At 43.8% G+C, this 15,771-nt stretch overlaps 1 protein-coding gene across 1 annotated transcript in view; it reads left to right on the top strand.

Moving 5' to 3' along the window:
* The first annotated feature begins 2,175 nt into the window (after positions 1–2,175).
* Positions 2,176–15,771, top strand: part of obscnb (obscurin, cytoskeletal calmodulin and titin-interacting RhoGEF b) — a 58,870-nt gene continuing 45,274 nt past the window's right edge. The window contains exons 1-18 of the mRNA XM_086042493.1: positions 2,176–2,319; positions 4,274–5,351; positions 6,775–7,044; positions 7,893–8,153; positions 8,348–8,653; positions 8,739–9,005; positions 9,097–9,203; positions 9,496–9,664; positions 9,934–10,209; positions 10,288–10,569; positions 10,650–10,925; positions 10,990–11,265; positions 12,470–12,751; positions 12,852–13,133; positions 13,593–13,868; positions 14,088–14,366; positions 14,440–14,706; positions 15,281–15,550. Coding sequence (XP_085898619.1) covers positions 4,283–5,351; positions 6,775–7,044; positions 7,893–8,153; positions 8,348–8,653; positions 8,739–9,005; positions 9,097–9,203; positions 9,496–9,664; positions 9,934–10,209; positions 10,288–10,569; positions 10,650–10,925; positions 10,990–11,265; positions 12,470–12,751; positions 12,852–13,133; positions 13,593–13,868; positions 14,088–14,366; positions 14,440–14,706; positions 15,281–15,550 — 5,215 coding nt within the window. The 5' untranslated portion in view covers positions 2,176–2,319; positions 4,274–4,282. The remainder of the gene's footprint in view (positions 2,320–4,273; positions 5,352–6,774; positions 7,045–7,892; positions 8,154–8,347; positions 8,654–8,738; positions 9,006–9,096; positions 9,204–9,495; positions 9,665–9,933; positions 10,210–10,287; positions 10,570–10,649; positions 10,926–10,989; positions 11,266–12,469; positions 12,752–12,851; positions 13,134–13,592; positions 13,869–14,087; positions 14,367–14,439; positions 14,707–15,280; positions 15,551–15,771) is intronic.

Genomic DNA, 15,771 nt, shown 5'->3' with positions numbered 1-15,771 from the left:
AGCCTGTTTTTTCTTTCTAAAGAATGTTATACAGTATTTGTTCAATTTCCTAATGGCAACCACCACTGTATTGAAAAGATGTTCATGTTTCGATCAAACCTTCATGACTAATATTAGCTTGTCGTTCCAGGTGCATCATGGGTAAGTGTGTGCCATCTACTGTTCATTATGCGCAATGCTGCATCATACTTTGGACATAATGTAAGTGGGATGTTTTTACTCTCTGACAATACAAAAAAGGGAAAGGAAAAAGCTGTAATTTAAAACTAAAGTGTAAATGTGGAGCATAAATGTAGGACTGTTAACATTTTCACACCTTTACAAAGCACAGAGACAGAATATAGTACAAGCGTACTTGAGTTCTGCTAGAATTTCGAGTAGGGGGCCTAGTCAAGTGAAGGTCCAGATGACCTGCTGCTGTCAATCACTGGTGATGATGGGAGGGCGAAATGGGAAATACAGCATTGCTACACACTGCAAAATGTGCTTACGCACTCAGGTATAGTCATGTTCTAAATATTATTCAAGCTTTGTCAATAATTTGCTGTATTAGGTTATGATGATCTTTCAGGCCTTCAATGCGACAATGCAGTCATCATGTGGCTGAGCAGCTGTAGTGAGGCTTAGTCACAGTAATGGTTCATAGGATACTTTGAGTCACTTCTTTCCGCAGGTGGATGAAGGGGCTCAAGGGCTTCAAATGTGTGCTTAAGGGGAAATATACCGGAAACACATGGAAGGCAGTAAAAGTCTCTATGGAGCCATAGTAGGAATTACTACGACGTTGCATTGATGGCAACTAGGGCTGCACGTTATTGGAAAAACGTGATGTGGATGTTGACGATAGGGATATCAATATTATTGCGGTATTTAACATGTACCTAAAGAAATTACATTTTCATTATCTAATGAAAGAAAACATTTTTTTTCATGGGGCAAAATAAGCAAGCTCAATGTGTTCTGAGGTAATTAATTGTAATTCCCCTAAATGTCCAACTATTGGGTGGCGATGCACATTTAAATTTGCGTCTGACTGGTCAAATTCAGATAAAAGCATACAATTCCATAAGAAAATCATTGCATGTCGTTGCAATATTCATATTGCATAGGCCATTATCGCAATATCGATATTTTTTCGATATATTATGCAGCCCTAATGGCAACGTAACCCAAATGTATACATCGGAAGGCGGAATGCACCGTAGTCAATCTCTAACCTACTCTAACAAAGTTGGAAAGTCATAATTACAGTAAATATTTGTATGAGACACACTTCCAGGCCATAAATGGAAAACAATCAAATGAAAAACTGTATGGTGCTAAGTAAGCCTTCTTGTGCCGTGGGACCACCTATTCTTGATTTACCGGTATTTAAATTTATTTGCACGCCATCCAAAACCTTGAAACCTCGTAAATTACTACTGTACTCCTCAGTATTCATTAAAAAGATGCTAATGCCGATTTAATGACTCTACCATGTCTGTGTCATCCCAGTGAAACAAGGTCTCGACGAGGCCTAAAAATATAGGTCTTCGGGGTTAATTTGCATCTGTTTCAGCACTGTATTAATAAATATTTTCGTCAGTGGTCTGGACTTGTATTTCAGATAACACCATGAGCAAAGTGTTCGTATTTTCCCCGCGACCTGATCCCGGATGAGCGGATGAAGACAGATGAATGGATGGATAATTATATATAATAAAATGGGATGAGTGAGCTATCATTTTTCTCAGTCCATATTTGTATCCCCAGCAAAGATGTCATGGAAGAGCAGTGCATTGACTGATCTAAAGTGTCCCTCTACAATTCCCCCATTGAATGATTTACAATCCAGAATTCAACTCAAATTTTCCGGAATTCACTTCAGAATTCACAAAATGTTTCACGCGAATCTCATACTTCAAAATGTAACACCCCTGACACTATTAATTGGAAGCATGCATTCTGAATGTTTCAACTGTCCAAGACTTGTTTTAAATGAATACACAATGTTAAGTGGTGGCATGCAATCTGCCCTGCAGCAGTGTGCAACCACGGCATGAGTGACTATGTGCTATCTGCACGCTAAATGACAAGAGCCTATTTTGGAAAGGAGGCTGCGCCAAAATAGGCACGCCAGCTATCTGCCAGCATCATGTTAGACCTACACGGGACAAGAAAGAAAAAATAAGTCTAGTCAAGCGAGCACCACAGGGCACTGGGGGATGCTACAGCACCCTGAATTTGCAACCATTTTGAGGATATTTGAGCACAAGACATTTTTGGGGGTGGAATTTTGGAGCCTTCCATGACTGACTGACCCAGCAAAGAAGACTCAAGGTGATTAATATAATCTTTAAGAAACAATAACTTTAAAGTTTGTATGCTAGGGGAGTATTTAGATGACTTTACACCATTGTTAAACCTGTACTTGAAAAAAAAAAAGGAAAAAAGTGTTACATAAACAGTTTATTGTGCTTGCCACGCTAGCTGGCTAGCATCAACTTTCAGTCAGGCTAGCTAAAATTCCCGCCATTTGACCCCATTTCTCTCTTTTTTTCTTACAAAAAAATATATGTATGTATATATATATATATATCTATCTCTCTCTCTATCTATCTATCTATCTATCTATCTATATATGTATATACATATATATATATATATATATATATATATATATATATATATATATATATATATTTTTTTTTTTTTTCTTAACAGCTCTAGCAAGCTTTTAAAGGCGTATTCACAAAGCCTGCATGGGAGGAAGTGAGGTGTGTTGGCATACATGACGGAGCCTTATCAAACAGCTGAAACACCGCTGGCTTCTACAAATGGAAATAGAGCGAGACAGCCAGGGACAGCTGAGGTTATTTTCGTCCGGCCTGAGTTGAAGGGACAGAGGCGACAAAGCCACTAAATGTAACCCTTCGCGAAGGGGGAAACACTCTGTTTTGACCTTGTCTCCGTGGAACTCATTAGTTTGTGCGTATTAAAAGGATTTACTGTAATGTTTGGAGTAGAGCGGAAGTTGTGCATGCATATTGATGAGTGTAATGACTGACGCATGCTGTAAGTGCCCCTAAATGTGTCAGTCTGCACTCCTAATTTATGTCTATTTTCATTACACTCATCAACATGTCAAACACTCACCGGTCACACCATTAGGTACACCTAAGAATGATATCCAATGTACAGGAGGTCCTCGTTTTACAACAGAGTTCTGGTCTAAAAAAGACATAATCCAAATGTAGGCCTGTACACAAGTAGTAGCACGCCGTAGTTTGTTGTCAATTAACCTACGGTAACACAGTAGTAAAGTCATAATTAGAGCACATATTTGTATAAAAACCACTTCTATAGGCTATAAATATATACACAAGTGAAAAACTCAGAAGTTAAGAACGTACAGCAGTAAATGAGTATGAGGGTTTAAATCAGCCTGTTTTGAAGGTGTGGTCTTTGCTCTGGCTCATGCTCATGCCGGTGCCACCAGCAAGACCAGTAGCAAAACAAAACAGCCAAGATTTGAGCAGCCCAACGTTCAGTCACTGAGCAACCCGCTCTATGAACTGAGCCAATACCACCCAGCAAGATGCGCTGTTGTTGCTCTGCTGGTAGCTAGTGACATCAGCAAGAGTCCAGCTGGTCGCCAGCTAGCACCACCTTCAAGCAGGGCCCCAGAAACATGCTGGTCCTGCCGGGCAGCTCCAGCTCAGTTCATAGAGCGGGTTGCCGGGTGACTGAAGATTCAGCTGGTTGAATCGTGGGTGTTTTGTTTTGCTTTTGCTGCTGTCTTGCTGGTGTCAGCATAAAAACACAAAACCATGATCGTCTATGCTGTTTTTTTTTTCTCTTCACCATCTCACCTTGAAAAGTACTTGCTTCTTTTACAAGACATCCCAATATAAGATGCATTTCAGATTATTTTGCCTGAGAAATTAGATGTGGTTGTTTCCAAAAGGAACAATATCAACCTCTTTGAAAATCCACACTGACAAAATTGCAGTCAGAAAGAAAATCTTTATCTTGTTAGTTTAACGATTTTACGAGCAACCTTCGCATGGCGTAGTCCCGCTATTACAGTTAAAAATAACAAAGTGCCACACTTGTCAGATTATACCCAGTTTTCATCATGTCAGAGCCTTTAGAGCCAAACGTGGCGCATACTTAATATCCAGGGAAACAAAATGGATGCTGACTTTTCGGGCTTGGGTGAACTTTATTATCGCTGATGTATTCCACTATTCTTAGTGTTGTTTCTAAAAATATTCCTCATCCTTGACTGTAGGTACAAACCATGGATCAAAATTTATTCGGAGGGGCCCCGAGGTTCCTCACCCGGCCCAAAGCGTTCGCCGTGTGCGTCGGCAAGGACGCCACGCTCAGCTGCACCATTGTTGGCAACCCCACACCACTTATCACCTGGGAGAAAGAAAAGCTGAAGTTGACATCCGGGGGCCGCTTCAAGACCGTGGAAGATGGGGATGTGTACCGTCTGACCATTTATGACTTGGCGCTGGAGGACAGCGGCCAGTACCTCTGCAGGGCCAAGAACAGCGTCGGGGAGGCCTACGCTGCCGTGACCCTCAAAGTGGCCCTTCCAACAGAGATGTCTCCAAGGGCCCCGGTTTTCATGCTCAAACCCACCTCGGCACGCGTGGGTTTGGGGGGCGATGCCGTGTTCCACTGCAGAGTCGTTGCTCACCCCGAGGCCAATTTCGACTGGGAGAAGGACGGTCGCTACCTGGGCGAATCCAACCGCATCAAGATCTTTTCCGACAGCGACAGCAGCAGCTTAAAGATCCAGAGCGTGCGCAACCTGGACAGTGGCACGTACACCTGCAGGGCCCAGAACAATTTGGGCCGGGCGCATGCCGCCGCCACGCTGGTGGTGGACGCCCAGGATGCCCACCTACACGCCGGGGAAAACCACACCTCACTCCTTTCTCACCTTCAGAAGCGTAAAGAAGAAATGAAGAAGGACATATCTGTCTTTCGTACTGAGGAAAGCGTCGCCTCAGACAAAATCACAGACAGTCTGAGTTCCCTGAGTCTGGTGCACGAGGCGAGGTCATCGGTGCTGGCAAAACTGCCCAAGGGCGTGTTCACCCGCACCTGCACCGTGACGGAGGGCAAGCACGCCAAACTCAGCTGCTTTGTGACGGGTCATCCCAAGCCTCACATTATCTGGAGGAAGGACGGAGCAAATATCAGCGAGGGCCGCCGCCACGTCATATATGAAGACCAGGCAGAGAACTTCATCCTCAAGATCCTGTACTGCAAGCAGGACGACAACGGTTTCTACACCTGCAATGCCACAAATATGGCAGGTCAGACCTACAGTGCTGTGCTGGTAACAGTCAAGGGTAAGTGGCTTTTAACTAGGTATGGGTTGATTACCGGTTTGACGGTTTACCGTGGTTTGAAAGTCAAGGTTTCAATAACCTCTAATACTGGCTGTCACCCATAATGAGCCCTTTTTTTTTTTTTGAGAGAACGTCTAGATTAACTTGAACTTTTCAATTGATGCTTTTTTTCCTCATTTTCAGTGCAGGGGAGGTGGGAGGGAGCAAGGCTAGATACTGCAATCGCAGATGCGTTTTTGCTCTCGGTAATGTGCATTGTCCTGAAAAAAATATTTAAAAACGGGGGGAAAAAAAGTGCCAGCAGGTACTAGTTAGCCCTAAGGGGCTGTACTAAAAATACATTTCCCTGAGAGCAGATTAATGTTAAATGATGAATGTTTTTAAATTTGAAACATTTGAAAGTCAACCAGCATCATTCAATATGTGTCCCACTTAGGAGGGTTCACTGTACATGTATTGTTTGTCAGGATCTTTTTTTGTGACACAACTTCTGCTCTAGATTTTGCAGGTCTAGCAACTGTTAGATTAGATTTTGTAGCTGTATCAAATGTAGTGGTCAGTGAGTGTGTGAGAGTAGACGGCTAAATTAAAGTCATCTCATTGGCAACTTTACTGGTATTAAAGGAGCAGTAGGAGCCACTGCACATACCGTCATTGCCAGTAGGTCAAACTCAGTGTGCACTCACTGCATTAAAACATTTGAAAATGTGTGTGGCTTGTCGCAACATGATTCAATTGTGGCTCATATTCTAAGGGGAGGTGTACTGTTGCATCTATTTTCTGCTGCCGTTGAGAAGTTCACAGTTGCTATGTGGGGTTCATTCACATTGGCGCTAGTGCAAGCTTGTGTAACTTCCCCCGGGGTTGAAATTGACCAAAACATGAAACTGTACGGTGTCAGAATAGTTGATCTTTGTTAGTTTTGACATGAAGCTCAAAGTCAGAGTTTGTATAGTGTATCTTTCTATCGCTGGAATTCTTTGAGCTGTGAGCTGGAGCCTTTGGACGACAGGCGGGGTACACCTTGGACTGGTTGCCAACCAATTGCAGCCCATTGACAAAGTACCATTCAAACAACACATTGACATTTCTGGACAGTTAAGATAATTCATTGAACATAGCACACATGAGTTTGAAATTTGAGAGGAAGCCGAAGTCTGCCGAGTAGGCCCATGCAAACAATACGAACATGTAAACTTGAAGTTGAGATTCAAACCCCCCAAAAAAGTCTTGGTCTTGTCATTGTCCCGGGCATGCCTCGGTCTCAGATATACAGTACAGTATATACATGAACATCGCTCAGCGAAATTACCATTAATCAGTTAATTTTAGAAGTTAATCAGGGGTATTTTGCCAAATGACGATCACTAATTTCCATTAATTTTAATGGCCATCAAGAACATTTCTTGCTTTGTCGTGCCAGAGCCAAAGGTGCCGTTTAGGAGGAAGCTTCAGGACGTGGCGGTAAATGAGAAAACGTCGGCCACGTTGATGTGCGAGGTGCCTCTGACCGGCAGCAGGGCCGACTGGTTCATGGAGGAAACGCGTCTGGAGCAAAACGCCAAGTATCACATGGAGGAGCAAGGCACCCTGCGTCGCCTCACCATACACAACGTGACCACCAACGATGATGGCGTTTACATCTGCGAGATGAAGGAGGGCAGCCGCACGGTGGGCGAGCTCACCGTACTGGGTAAGGTTGACCACTTTTTTCTTACATCAATTTAAAGATACAAGAAATATAGCAATTCTTTACAATATGTTCAACGGGTTGCTTGCAAATGTCACATGACCAAACCCAGAAAACAGGTAAGTCGTGATTGGTCAGTACCTGAGCCCTTAGGCACTATGATGTCATTTTCAGTCAACAGCAAGTGGCTAAATGGCCACCCCCTGAGATGGATAAAAACGGGTGGATTTTGCTACTTAATTTATATTTCACAAATGCAATATTATGTGTTATTTTTAGCGACGTACAACATCAGTAGTTTGTCTTCTTTTTAGGAAAGTACACCATCAATAGTTTGTCTTCATTTTAGAGAAGTGCAACATCAATAGTCTGTATTCTTTTTCAGAAATGAAGGGTGCAGCGAGTGCATCGGACTGAATTAATATGTTATAAAAACACAGGACACGTTTTTTATTTGTTTTTTGCTTCGGCTGGCTCTGAAGTTTAAGGCTTTCTTAACGTGGGGGAAAGTGATGACAATTCTACATGAAAAAGTGTTTTCAGTCGGCTGCATTGACATGGAAGGGCCCAAAGGATTTATTTAAGGGACCCTGTTCACACTGGGCATTGATATTCTCGTTGGTCCTGTGCCTTTTCAAATAAGTGTGTTGTGCATACTGCCAAAAAGTATGCTGATTGCTGACATTGCCTCAGTTAGCTAGAGGTTGAACAGCACTGTATTTGTCCACAGAATAAATGTGTGGCTAGGGTGCAGCGTGGTCACACTGGACTAATACGGTGTCAGACTAAAAAAATGTGATTAGAAATACATGTGTGTTACACCCATTCTAATGTCACGTCTAACATCTCAGGCAACATTACGAAGAAGCTTCCTCGGAGGACGGTCGTTCCCGTCAGCGACACCGTCATCTTCTGTGTGGAGCTGGAGCAGCCCTGTCCTGACGCCTACTGGACACGCAACGGCGACAAGCTAAAGGCAGATTCCCGCATTTCAATCGCATGCCTGCTCCGACAGTACACGCTCACCATTCGGGAGTGTCAAGCGGATGATTCGGGAGAAGTGGCCTTTGTGGCTGGAGACTGCAAGACGTCCACTCGGTTCTCCGTCACCGGTGAGGAAATCTCCATTGTTTTTTGGGTTGAAAAGCTACACTGGCCCTCACACATGCAGCTGTTTTGTTCCTGTCTCCTGATTTGTATTTGCACTCTGCTTAACGCTAGCTGCTAGTTCTACCGTTGATTAGCAAAAAAAAAAAAACTTTTATATATTTGATTATTCAGTTTCTTAAACATCTTTGCTCTTCAGCGGCAAGGAAGCATCCTCCCGATCCCCCAGTCGATGCTGTGGTGCAGAACAAGACTGACTCATCCATCACCCTGCAGTGGTCTCCTCCGGACAGTGTCCGTCCCGTGCCCGTCAAGGGATACATTGTGGAGAGGAGGAAGGTTGGCACTCAGACCTGGCAGAGGTGCAACGTTGGAGAAATGATTTTGTCAACGGAGATCACAATCTCTAACTTCACAGAAGAAGCCACTTTCCAATTCCGTATATCTGCCGTCAATGATTTCGGTCAGAGTGACTACCTAGAGGTGCCTGGAAGCTTCTACCTTGGTAGGACGGATATCTGCAGCATGTCGAAACAGTGTTGTAGTATACCATTTAACTTTCTTCACTTGTGCTCTCTTTGTCCATTAAGAACCCACTGCAGAAATCAGGAAAGGCCTCGTGGACACCACCGCAATTTCCGGCGAAGAGTTCTCCATCTCGTTGGAGCTGTCAGCCGTTTGCTCAGGCTTCTGGTCTCTAAATGGTCGCATACTGCGAAGTGGCGGCGACTACCTCCTCACCCGCTCCAAGAACGTGCACACGCTGCTCATCCGAGAGGTGACCCTGGATATGAACGGAACAGAGGTCAAGTTTGTGGGCGGAGGCTCGCGGAGCAGTTGCATCTTAGCTGTCAAGGGTATGTCACAAATGTCACATGTTCGTTTTTGCTTTTGTTGCGTGTATGTGAAATCTTTAAATAACTCCCTTTCATTTCATATGTTATGTAGCGCCACCTGTCCGGTTCATCAATAAGTCTGATCAGCCTGAGGTGGTGTTCTGCAGCGCCCAAGCCACCGCTCAGATGATGGCTGAGGTGTCAGATTACGACGCACAGGTTTGTGATTTGAATAAACATTCCTTAATAATAGGATTGTGGTGTTTCAAAGTACCGTCCAATTACTGTAATAGTGGTATGTGCTCTTTATAGTGGAATTAACGTACGATTATTTGACACAAAAGATGACCTTGTATAAATTACTAGCTATCATTAATTATAAAAATATATGTATATTTTTTTTAATTTGGTGTGTGTATTCAAAACTGTCCGCGAGCAGAACTATGCATTTTCTGTTTTCAATTTCTTGACATCTTTAATTTTGCCATGTTATTGGATTTTTTTTTCACAGGTGGTTTGGATGAGAGATGGACGGGAGGTAAAAACGGGCAAGAAGTACGAATACGTGACCAGTGACCGCAGGAGGATGCTGAGAGTAAACAACGTTACAGAGGAAGACGTAGGCATCTACGAGTGTGTTTGCGCGGATGACAAAATGTCCATGCAGCTCACTCTTAAAGGTACAGCACAGGCTTAGAGAAATAAGTGTTTTCATTTATTGACCTCGTTTTGCTAGACGAGAGGAGTCAAATCAGCAACCGAGTTCAAAAGGGCACAGCAGTCAATTCCATTTCTTTCTTCACATACCGAGTTTTTCTAATCATGTGTGGGGTCTTACATTTCAAGAAAAATGAGTATGTGTGCACACAGCTTTAGAAAAAAAAGAACACTATTTGAGGACACAACTGTAAAAATATTAGTAGGTACTGATATGGTTCTGTTTTTCCAGATGAACCTGCCAAGTTCCTAAACAAGCCCAGAGGTCCCATGGGCCTATCATCGTCACTCAAAGGAGATCTCGAGCTGAGCTGCGAGGTTTCTCCCGCTAGCACGGCGGTCGCGTGGAGAAAAGAGCAGGTGGAGATCTTCGAGGACCAAAGAACTACCATCATCTCCAAAGGGACGCGACGGAAACTCATCATCAAGAATGCCAAAAAAAGCGACGAGGGTCATTACTCCTGCGAGACAGCCAGCGACAAAGTCACATTCCAGGTCAAGATTAAAGGTAAGGGTTTAATTCGGGTTTTTTTTTTTGGTGCTTCACTTGTAGGCTCAATGATAACAAAACCGATTTTCCTATCAGAAACTCAAGCCCAGCCAGCCTTCTCCAACAAGGAGTCGGTGCAGAGGGAAGTAAAAGCGTCTCTCTCCCAAAAAGCCACTCTCAGTTGCACCGTGTCAGACAGCAAGACGGAGGTGAAATGGTACAAAGACGGCAAGCTGCTCGTATCCAGCCGAACCGTTAACACCGAAGTCAAAGGCAATAACCGTCAACTGGCGATTGAAAAAGTGGAGAAGAGTGATGCTGGAGAATACACCTGCGAGGCTGGAGGAGAGAAGCTGGTCTTTAAAATGATTGTGCCTGGTAGGATGTCCGTATGAGCATAAAGGTTTTACGCGATTCAGCCACTGTATTATTGATTTCCTCATTTGAACTCATTTCAGATTCCCAGGCGGCCTTCTTTAACAAAGAAACAGTCCAGAGCGAGGTGAAAGCAATTCTCGCCGAGAGAGCCGCTCTGAGCTGTGAAGTCTTGGATTCCAACAGGGAGGTGAAATGGTACAAAGACGGGAAGCTGCTGGTCTCTGGTAAGACGATACACGCCGAGACAAAGGGAAAGACTCGCCAGCTGGTGATCGATAGCGTGGAGAAGAAGGATGCTGGGGAGTACACCTGTGAGGCCGGAGCAGAGAAGCTGGTCTTTAAGATCCATGTGACTGGTAAGGATATCATTATTATTTAAAGTGCAGAATTCAGTGAATAGCTCCTGATTTTCGCCATCAGAGCCTCCACCAGCCTTCGTCAACAAAGAGTCTGTCCAAAAGGAGGTGAAAGCAAATCCATCCCAAAAAGCCACTCTGAGCTGTGAGGTAGCTGACTCCAAGACAGAGGTGAAATGGTACAAGGACGGGAAGCTGCTGGTCGGTAGTAAGGCAATACGTGCGGAGTCCAAGGGGAAGAGTCGCCAGCTGGTCATCGACAGTGCGGAGAAAAAGGACGCTGGAGAGTACGTCTGTGAAGCCGGTGCTGAGAAGTTGATCTTCAAGCTCCAGGTGGCAGGTATGGGACATTTGCAAAAACGCAAAGCAGGAGCTTGTGTTGTTATCTACTTCAAGTGGAAATCAACCCAAACATATTTTTTTTCAAGAATATGTTCCCAGCAGGCCCTCAAGTTCAAACACGGCATTCCCGTTGATTAATATTGCGTTTGTGACATATGAGTTAAGCAGCAAAGTCCACCCCTTTTTAGCCATCTCAGGGACTGAAAATGACATCATAGTTTGTCAGGGCTCAGGTAACGACCAATCGCGGCTCAGCTTCAGAAAACAGGTGAGCTGTGATTGGTCGTTACCTGACGTCTGAGCAGTTGTGATGTCATTTTCAGTCGAAAGAAGTGACGTGACAAGTAACATGGCCGCCCCCAGAGATGGCTAAAAAGGGGTGGATTAACTCTTATTCCACAATATTTATCAGAATGCCTTGTTTCAACTAGTGGGTTTGCGTAGAACATACTCTTGTAAAATATATGTTTGGGTTGGCTTCCCCTTTAAAACAATTTCCACAAACAGATGGGAAGGGTACGTAGGGCAGTGTTACGCACGACGCTGACATTACAGTCAGAGCTACAGATTTATGATCCTAATAGAGTTAATTGAGCCATTTAACCATTTAAATTTGCAGCTTGTTTGTAGTGTACATGCATTAGCCTGACTGTGTAAAATTACAGTGGATATTTAAAGTTTCTGAAAACATTAAAACATGAAGAGAGAGGGAAACATCAACCCAATTTTTGAGGTATTGCACTATATGGTGAGATGAGGCTGCTTCATGCCTTAAGTCTCCTGTCGAATAAAGTCTTTTTGTGGAGAATGGGCAAAAGAAATGAACAATTCTTTAGTTTGTTGTACTGGCTGCTCCATTTTTATGTTTTTTCGACAATCGCCAATGAGCCAGGAGAAATGATTGTACCGCAGTCCCTCCACTTTCTTCCGTGATCCGCTTTCTTTCTGCTCTTGGTCTACTGTCGAATGAAGAAAAAAAAACGAAACATTTTGCTGAGATGTAAATAGGATTAAATACAGGAAACCCTCGTTCTTCTTCAATGCTGTTAGGAATTATTATTAACCTCTGCAGAGGTCTGGCCTCTATTGAAAGCTTTTGATTTCCAGTGTATATCCATGTCATCCATGACAACATTTTTGACATCCAATAAAGCAGTGAATCAAGCCAATGCAATACAACTATCCATTATTTTCCTTTCCAGATGTTCAAATCAAGCCGGCCTTCTCCAACACTGACTCCGTTCAGAGGGAGGTGATTTCCTCCTTGTCCCAGAAAGCTGTTCTGAGCTGTGAGGTGTTTGACAGCAAAACGGAGGTGAAATGGTACAAGGACGGCAAACTGCTGGTCCCCAGTAAGACGATACGTGCCGAATCCAAGGGCAAGACTCGTCTGTTGGTGTTTGACAGTGTGGAGAAGAAGGATGCTGGAGAGTACATCTGTGAAGCCGGAAGTGAGAAGCTGACATGCAGGATGCAGGTGGCAGGTGAGATACGGATGTCTCTCGATATTAGCACAGAAATGTTGCGGAAGATGTGAAAATGTAAGGGGAAATAACATGATATCTTTTGCCATTGTTGATACAGCGGTTCCACCCAAGTCAGCCTTCACCAACAAGGAATCCGTCACGAAAGAGGTGAAGGCTTTTGTCACTCAGAAAGCCACTCTGAGCTGTGAGGTGGCGGATTTGAAAACCGATGTAAAATGGTACAAGGAAGAGAAGCTGCTGTCGTCCAGCAAGACGCTTCACGTGGAGTCGAAGGGAAAGAGTCGCCAGCTGGTGATTGACAGCTTGGTAAAAGAGGACGCTGGGGAGTATATCTGTATGGTTGGAACTGAGAAGCTGTCTTTCAGGATACAGGTGGCAGGTAAGAAATACTCCAAAAGGAATTCATAGAATTATGATGCTGCGGTGTATAAGGCTGTGCAATTAATCGAAATTCAATTACAATTACGCTCCACGATCACAAAGCTGGCATAATCGTAAAAAAACGATTATTAATATACCGTTATATCCAACGCACTATGTATGTTAACACTCAAGGAAATCATTCTTGAATTTATACATTTTCATTTAACTTAATTTTATACATTTTGTTTGGAACTTACTTAATTATAGTGTTTCAAAGAAATTTGTCCTTACATTTTTTACATTTAAGCATTTTCTTGTTTTGTACCAAAAAATAAATGATCGTTTGAATAATCGTGATTTCAATTGTTCCCAAAATAATCGTGATTAATATTTTTTTCATAATCGAGCAGCCCTAGTGTTGTATAAATACATATACAATGACCATTGTTTGTATACTTTTCGCTTTGATCCACAGACGCCCCCAGTGTTTTCGCTAACAAGGACTCCGTCCAGAAGGAGGTGACAGCCATTTATTCCAAGAAAGCCACGTTGCGCTGCGAGGTGGCTGATTCCAAAACTGAGGTGAAATGGTACAAGGACGGCAAGCTGCTCGCCTCCAGCACGGCGGTTCACATGGAGACAAAAGGCAGAAGTCGGGAGCTGGTGATAGTCAAAATGGACAAAAAAGATGTTGGGGAGTACAAGTGTGAGGCTGGATCGGAGAAGCTGACATTCAAGCTGCAGATGGCAGGTAAGTTGGGCCTTATATATAGGTAATTAACCAGTTCAGTGACTGCTCTGATTTGGCTCGATTTTAAAACGCAATGCTTACATATAGATAGCCATTTACAATCAGACTCAGACTGTCACTGAGTGGGAACTGAATGCACGCAGCCTGCACCGAAGTCAGGCGAGTGTGCCAATACACCGTCAGTGACTCAAGCCAACTCAATTGTGTTCATCTCTGTAGATGTGCCTGCCAAGTTCCAGAAGCAGCTTGTCAAGGACACATTCATCATTCAAGCCAGCGAGCACATTGTTTTGACCAGCGAGCTGACTGCAGAAAGTAGCAGCAGCACCGTGAGGTGGTTTAAAGATGGCGTCGAGCTCAAGGAGAGCACCAAGTACCAAGTGAAAAGAGACGGCCTCTCTCGCACGCTCATCGTCACGTCCACCGAATCCAAAGATAGCGGCGTGTACTCCTGTCAGACCGCTGATGATAAACTGGAGTTCAAAGTCCAGGTCAAAGGTGAGTCCGCCTTTCCTGAAAGTCAAGTGCTGATGTTTCATCTTTACTATGATGCGCCACGTTTTATTTGCAGACGCAGCTATTAAGTTTGTCGTCCCGTTGAAAGCCGTCACGGTCGACTTGGGGGGCACTTTAAATCTAATGTGTGAGTTGGACCAAGCCTCAGGCGACGTTCTGTGGCGGCGCAGTGGTTCTGAGGTTAAACCTGGAGGCAGGTTCTGCATCAAGTCAGATGGTGTAAAGCGAATCCTCATCGTGACTGGCATGACTAAGGAAGATGAAGGCGAATACAGCTGTGAATGTAAAAATGACAAGACCTCTGCCAAAGTCTCCTCGATAGGTAACAGGAATGAATCACTGGAAATGTGGAAAATTTATATGTAGTGGGTAGGGATGTAACGATTCATTCAAGCCATTTTCGATTTTCAGTTCCCGATTTTCGATTCGATTCGATTTTTTAAAAATTGCTACCATGCTTGTCTCCGTGCACTATTGTGGCTCAACAGCCATCCACAAATGCAATATCCAAAGATGTTTGGCGCAAAAGAATAATTTGATCCACACATTCAAAATGTGCTATGCATCTGGAATGAAAAATCGTTTCACGACATCATTTTCTAGATGAATTGAATCATCTCGATGTTTGATTAATCTAATCGATGAATCGGGACGAATCGCTTTTCGATTAATCATTACACCCCTTAGTGGGGAAAAAAATATTTCATCCCCTGCTAAATTTGTATTTGTATTGTATTTTTGACTGATATTCTGTATTACTAAACCATAAATTGGACCATTTGTGAGTAAGCAAACTTACAAATTCAGCAAGGGGTCAAATGATTATTTCCCTCACTGTAATGTATGTCATTCCATGTCGCCATTGTGCTTAGTTTCGTGCCACTCGTTCCTTTCAGCCCCCAGATCCGTCAGGCTGACTTCCAAGCTGAACAACGTGGCCGCAATGGAGGGCAAAGACGCCATATTCAAGTGCACCGTCACCCCGGCGGACGCACTCGTCAAATGGTTCCACAACAATGTTCCCATTGCTCAGGGCGCCAAGTATAAGATTGAGCATGCTGGCAACAGCCACTCGGTCACCGTCACCTCTGTCAGCCAGATGGACGCGGGGGAGATCGGCGTGGACGCCGAAGGGAAGAGCTGCAAGGCGACGCTTCAAGTGCAACGTAGGGAAAGCGCATTCACAGTGGAAGTGTGAAAGTTGAACACAGTCCAATAGCATCCGTGTGGTCCTAATTTTGCCTGAATTAACACAATCCGTTAGTATTTGTACAGAAATGAATTACACCTCATGCAAAAGCTGAATATACTTGAGAAATAATTCCACGATTGAGGTTCCACTGTATTGTAAAATGACATGACATTCCCCTAGTATTCTCAAAGCTAC

This window comes from Filicampus tigris, chromosome 10 (assembly GCF_054856515.1).
Source record: "Filicampus tigris isolate MCC_2025a chromosome 10, RoL_Ftig_1.0, whole genome shotgun sequence".
NCBI classification, from domain to species: Eukaryota; Metazoa; Chordata; class Actinopteri; order Syngnathiformes; family Syngnathidae; genus Filicampus; species Filicampus tigris.
Note: the sequence above shows the minus strand (reverse complement) of the source record. Positions and strands in the feature narration are given on the sequence as shown.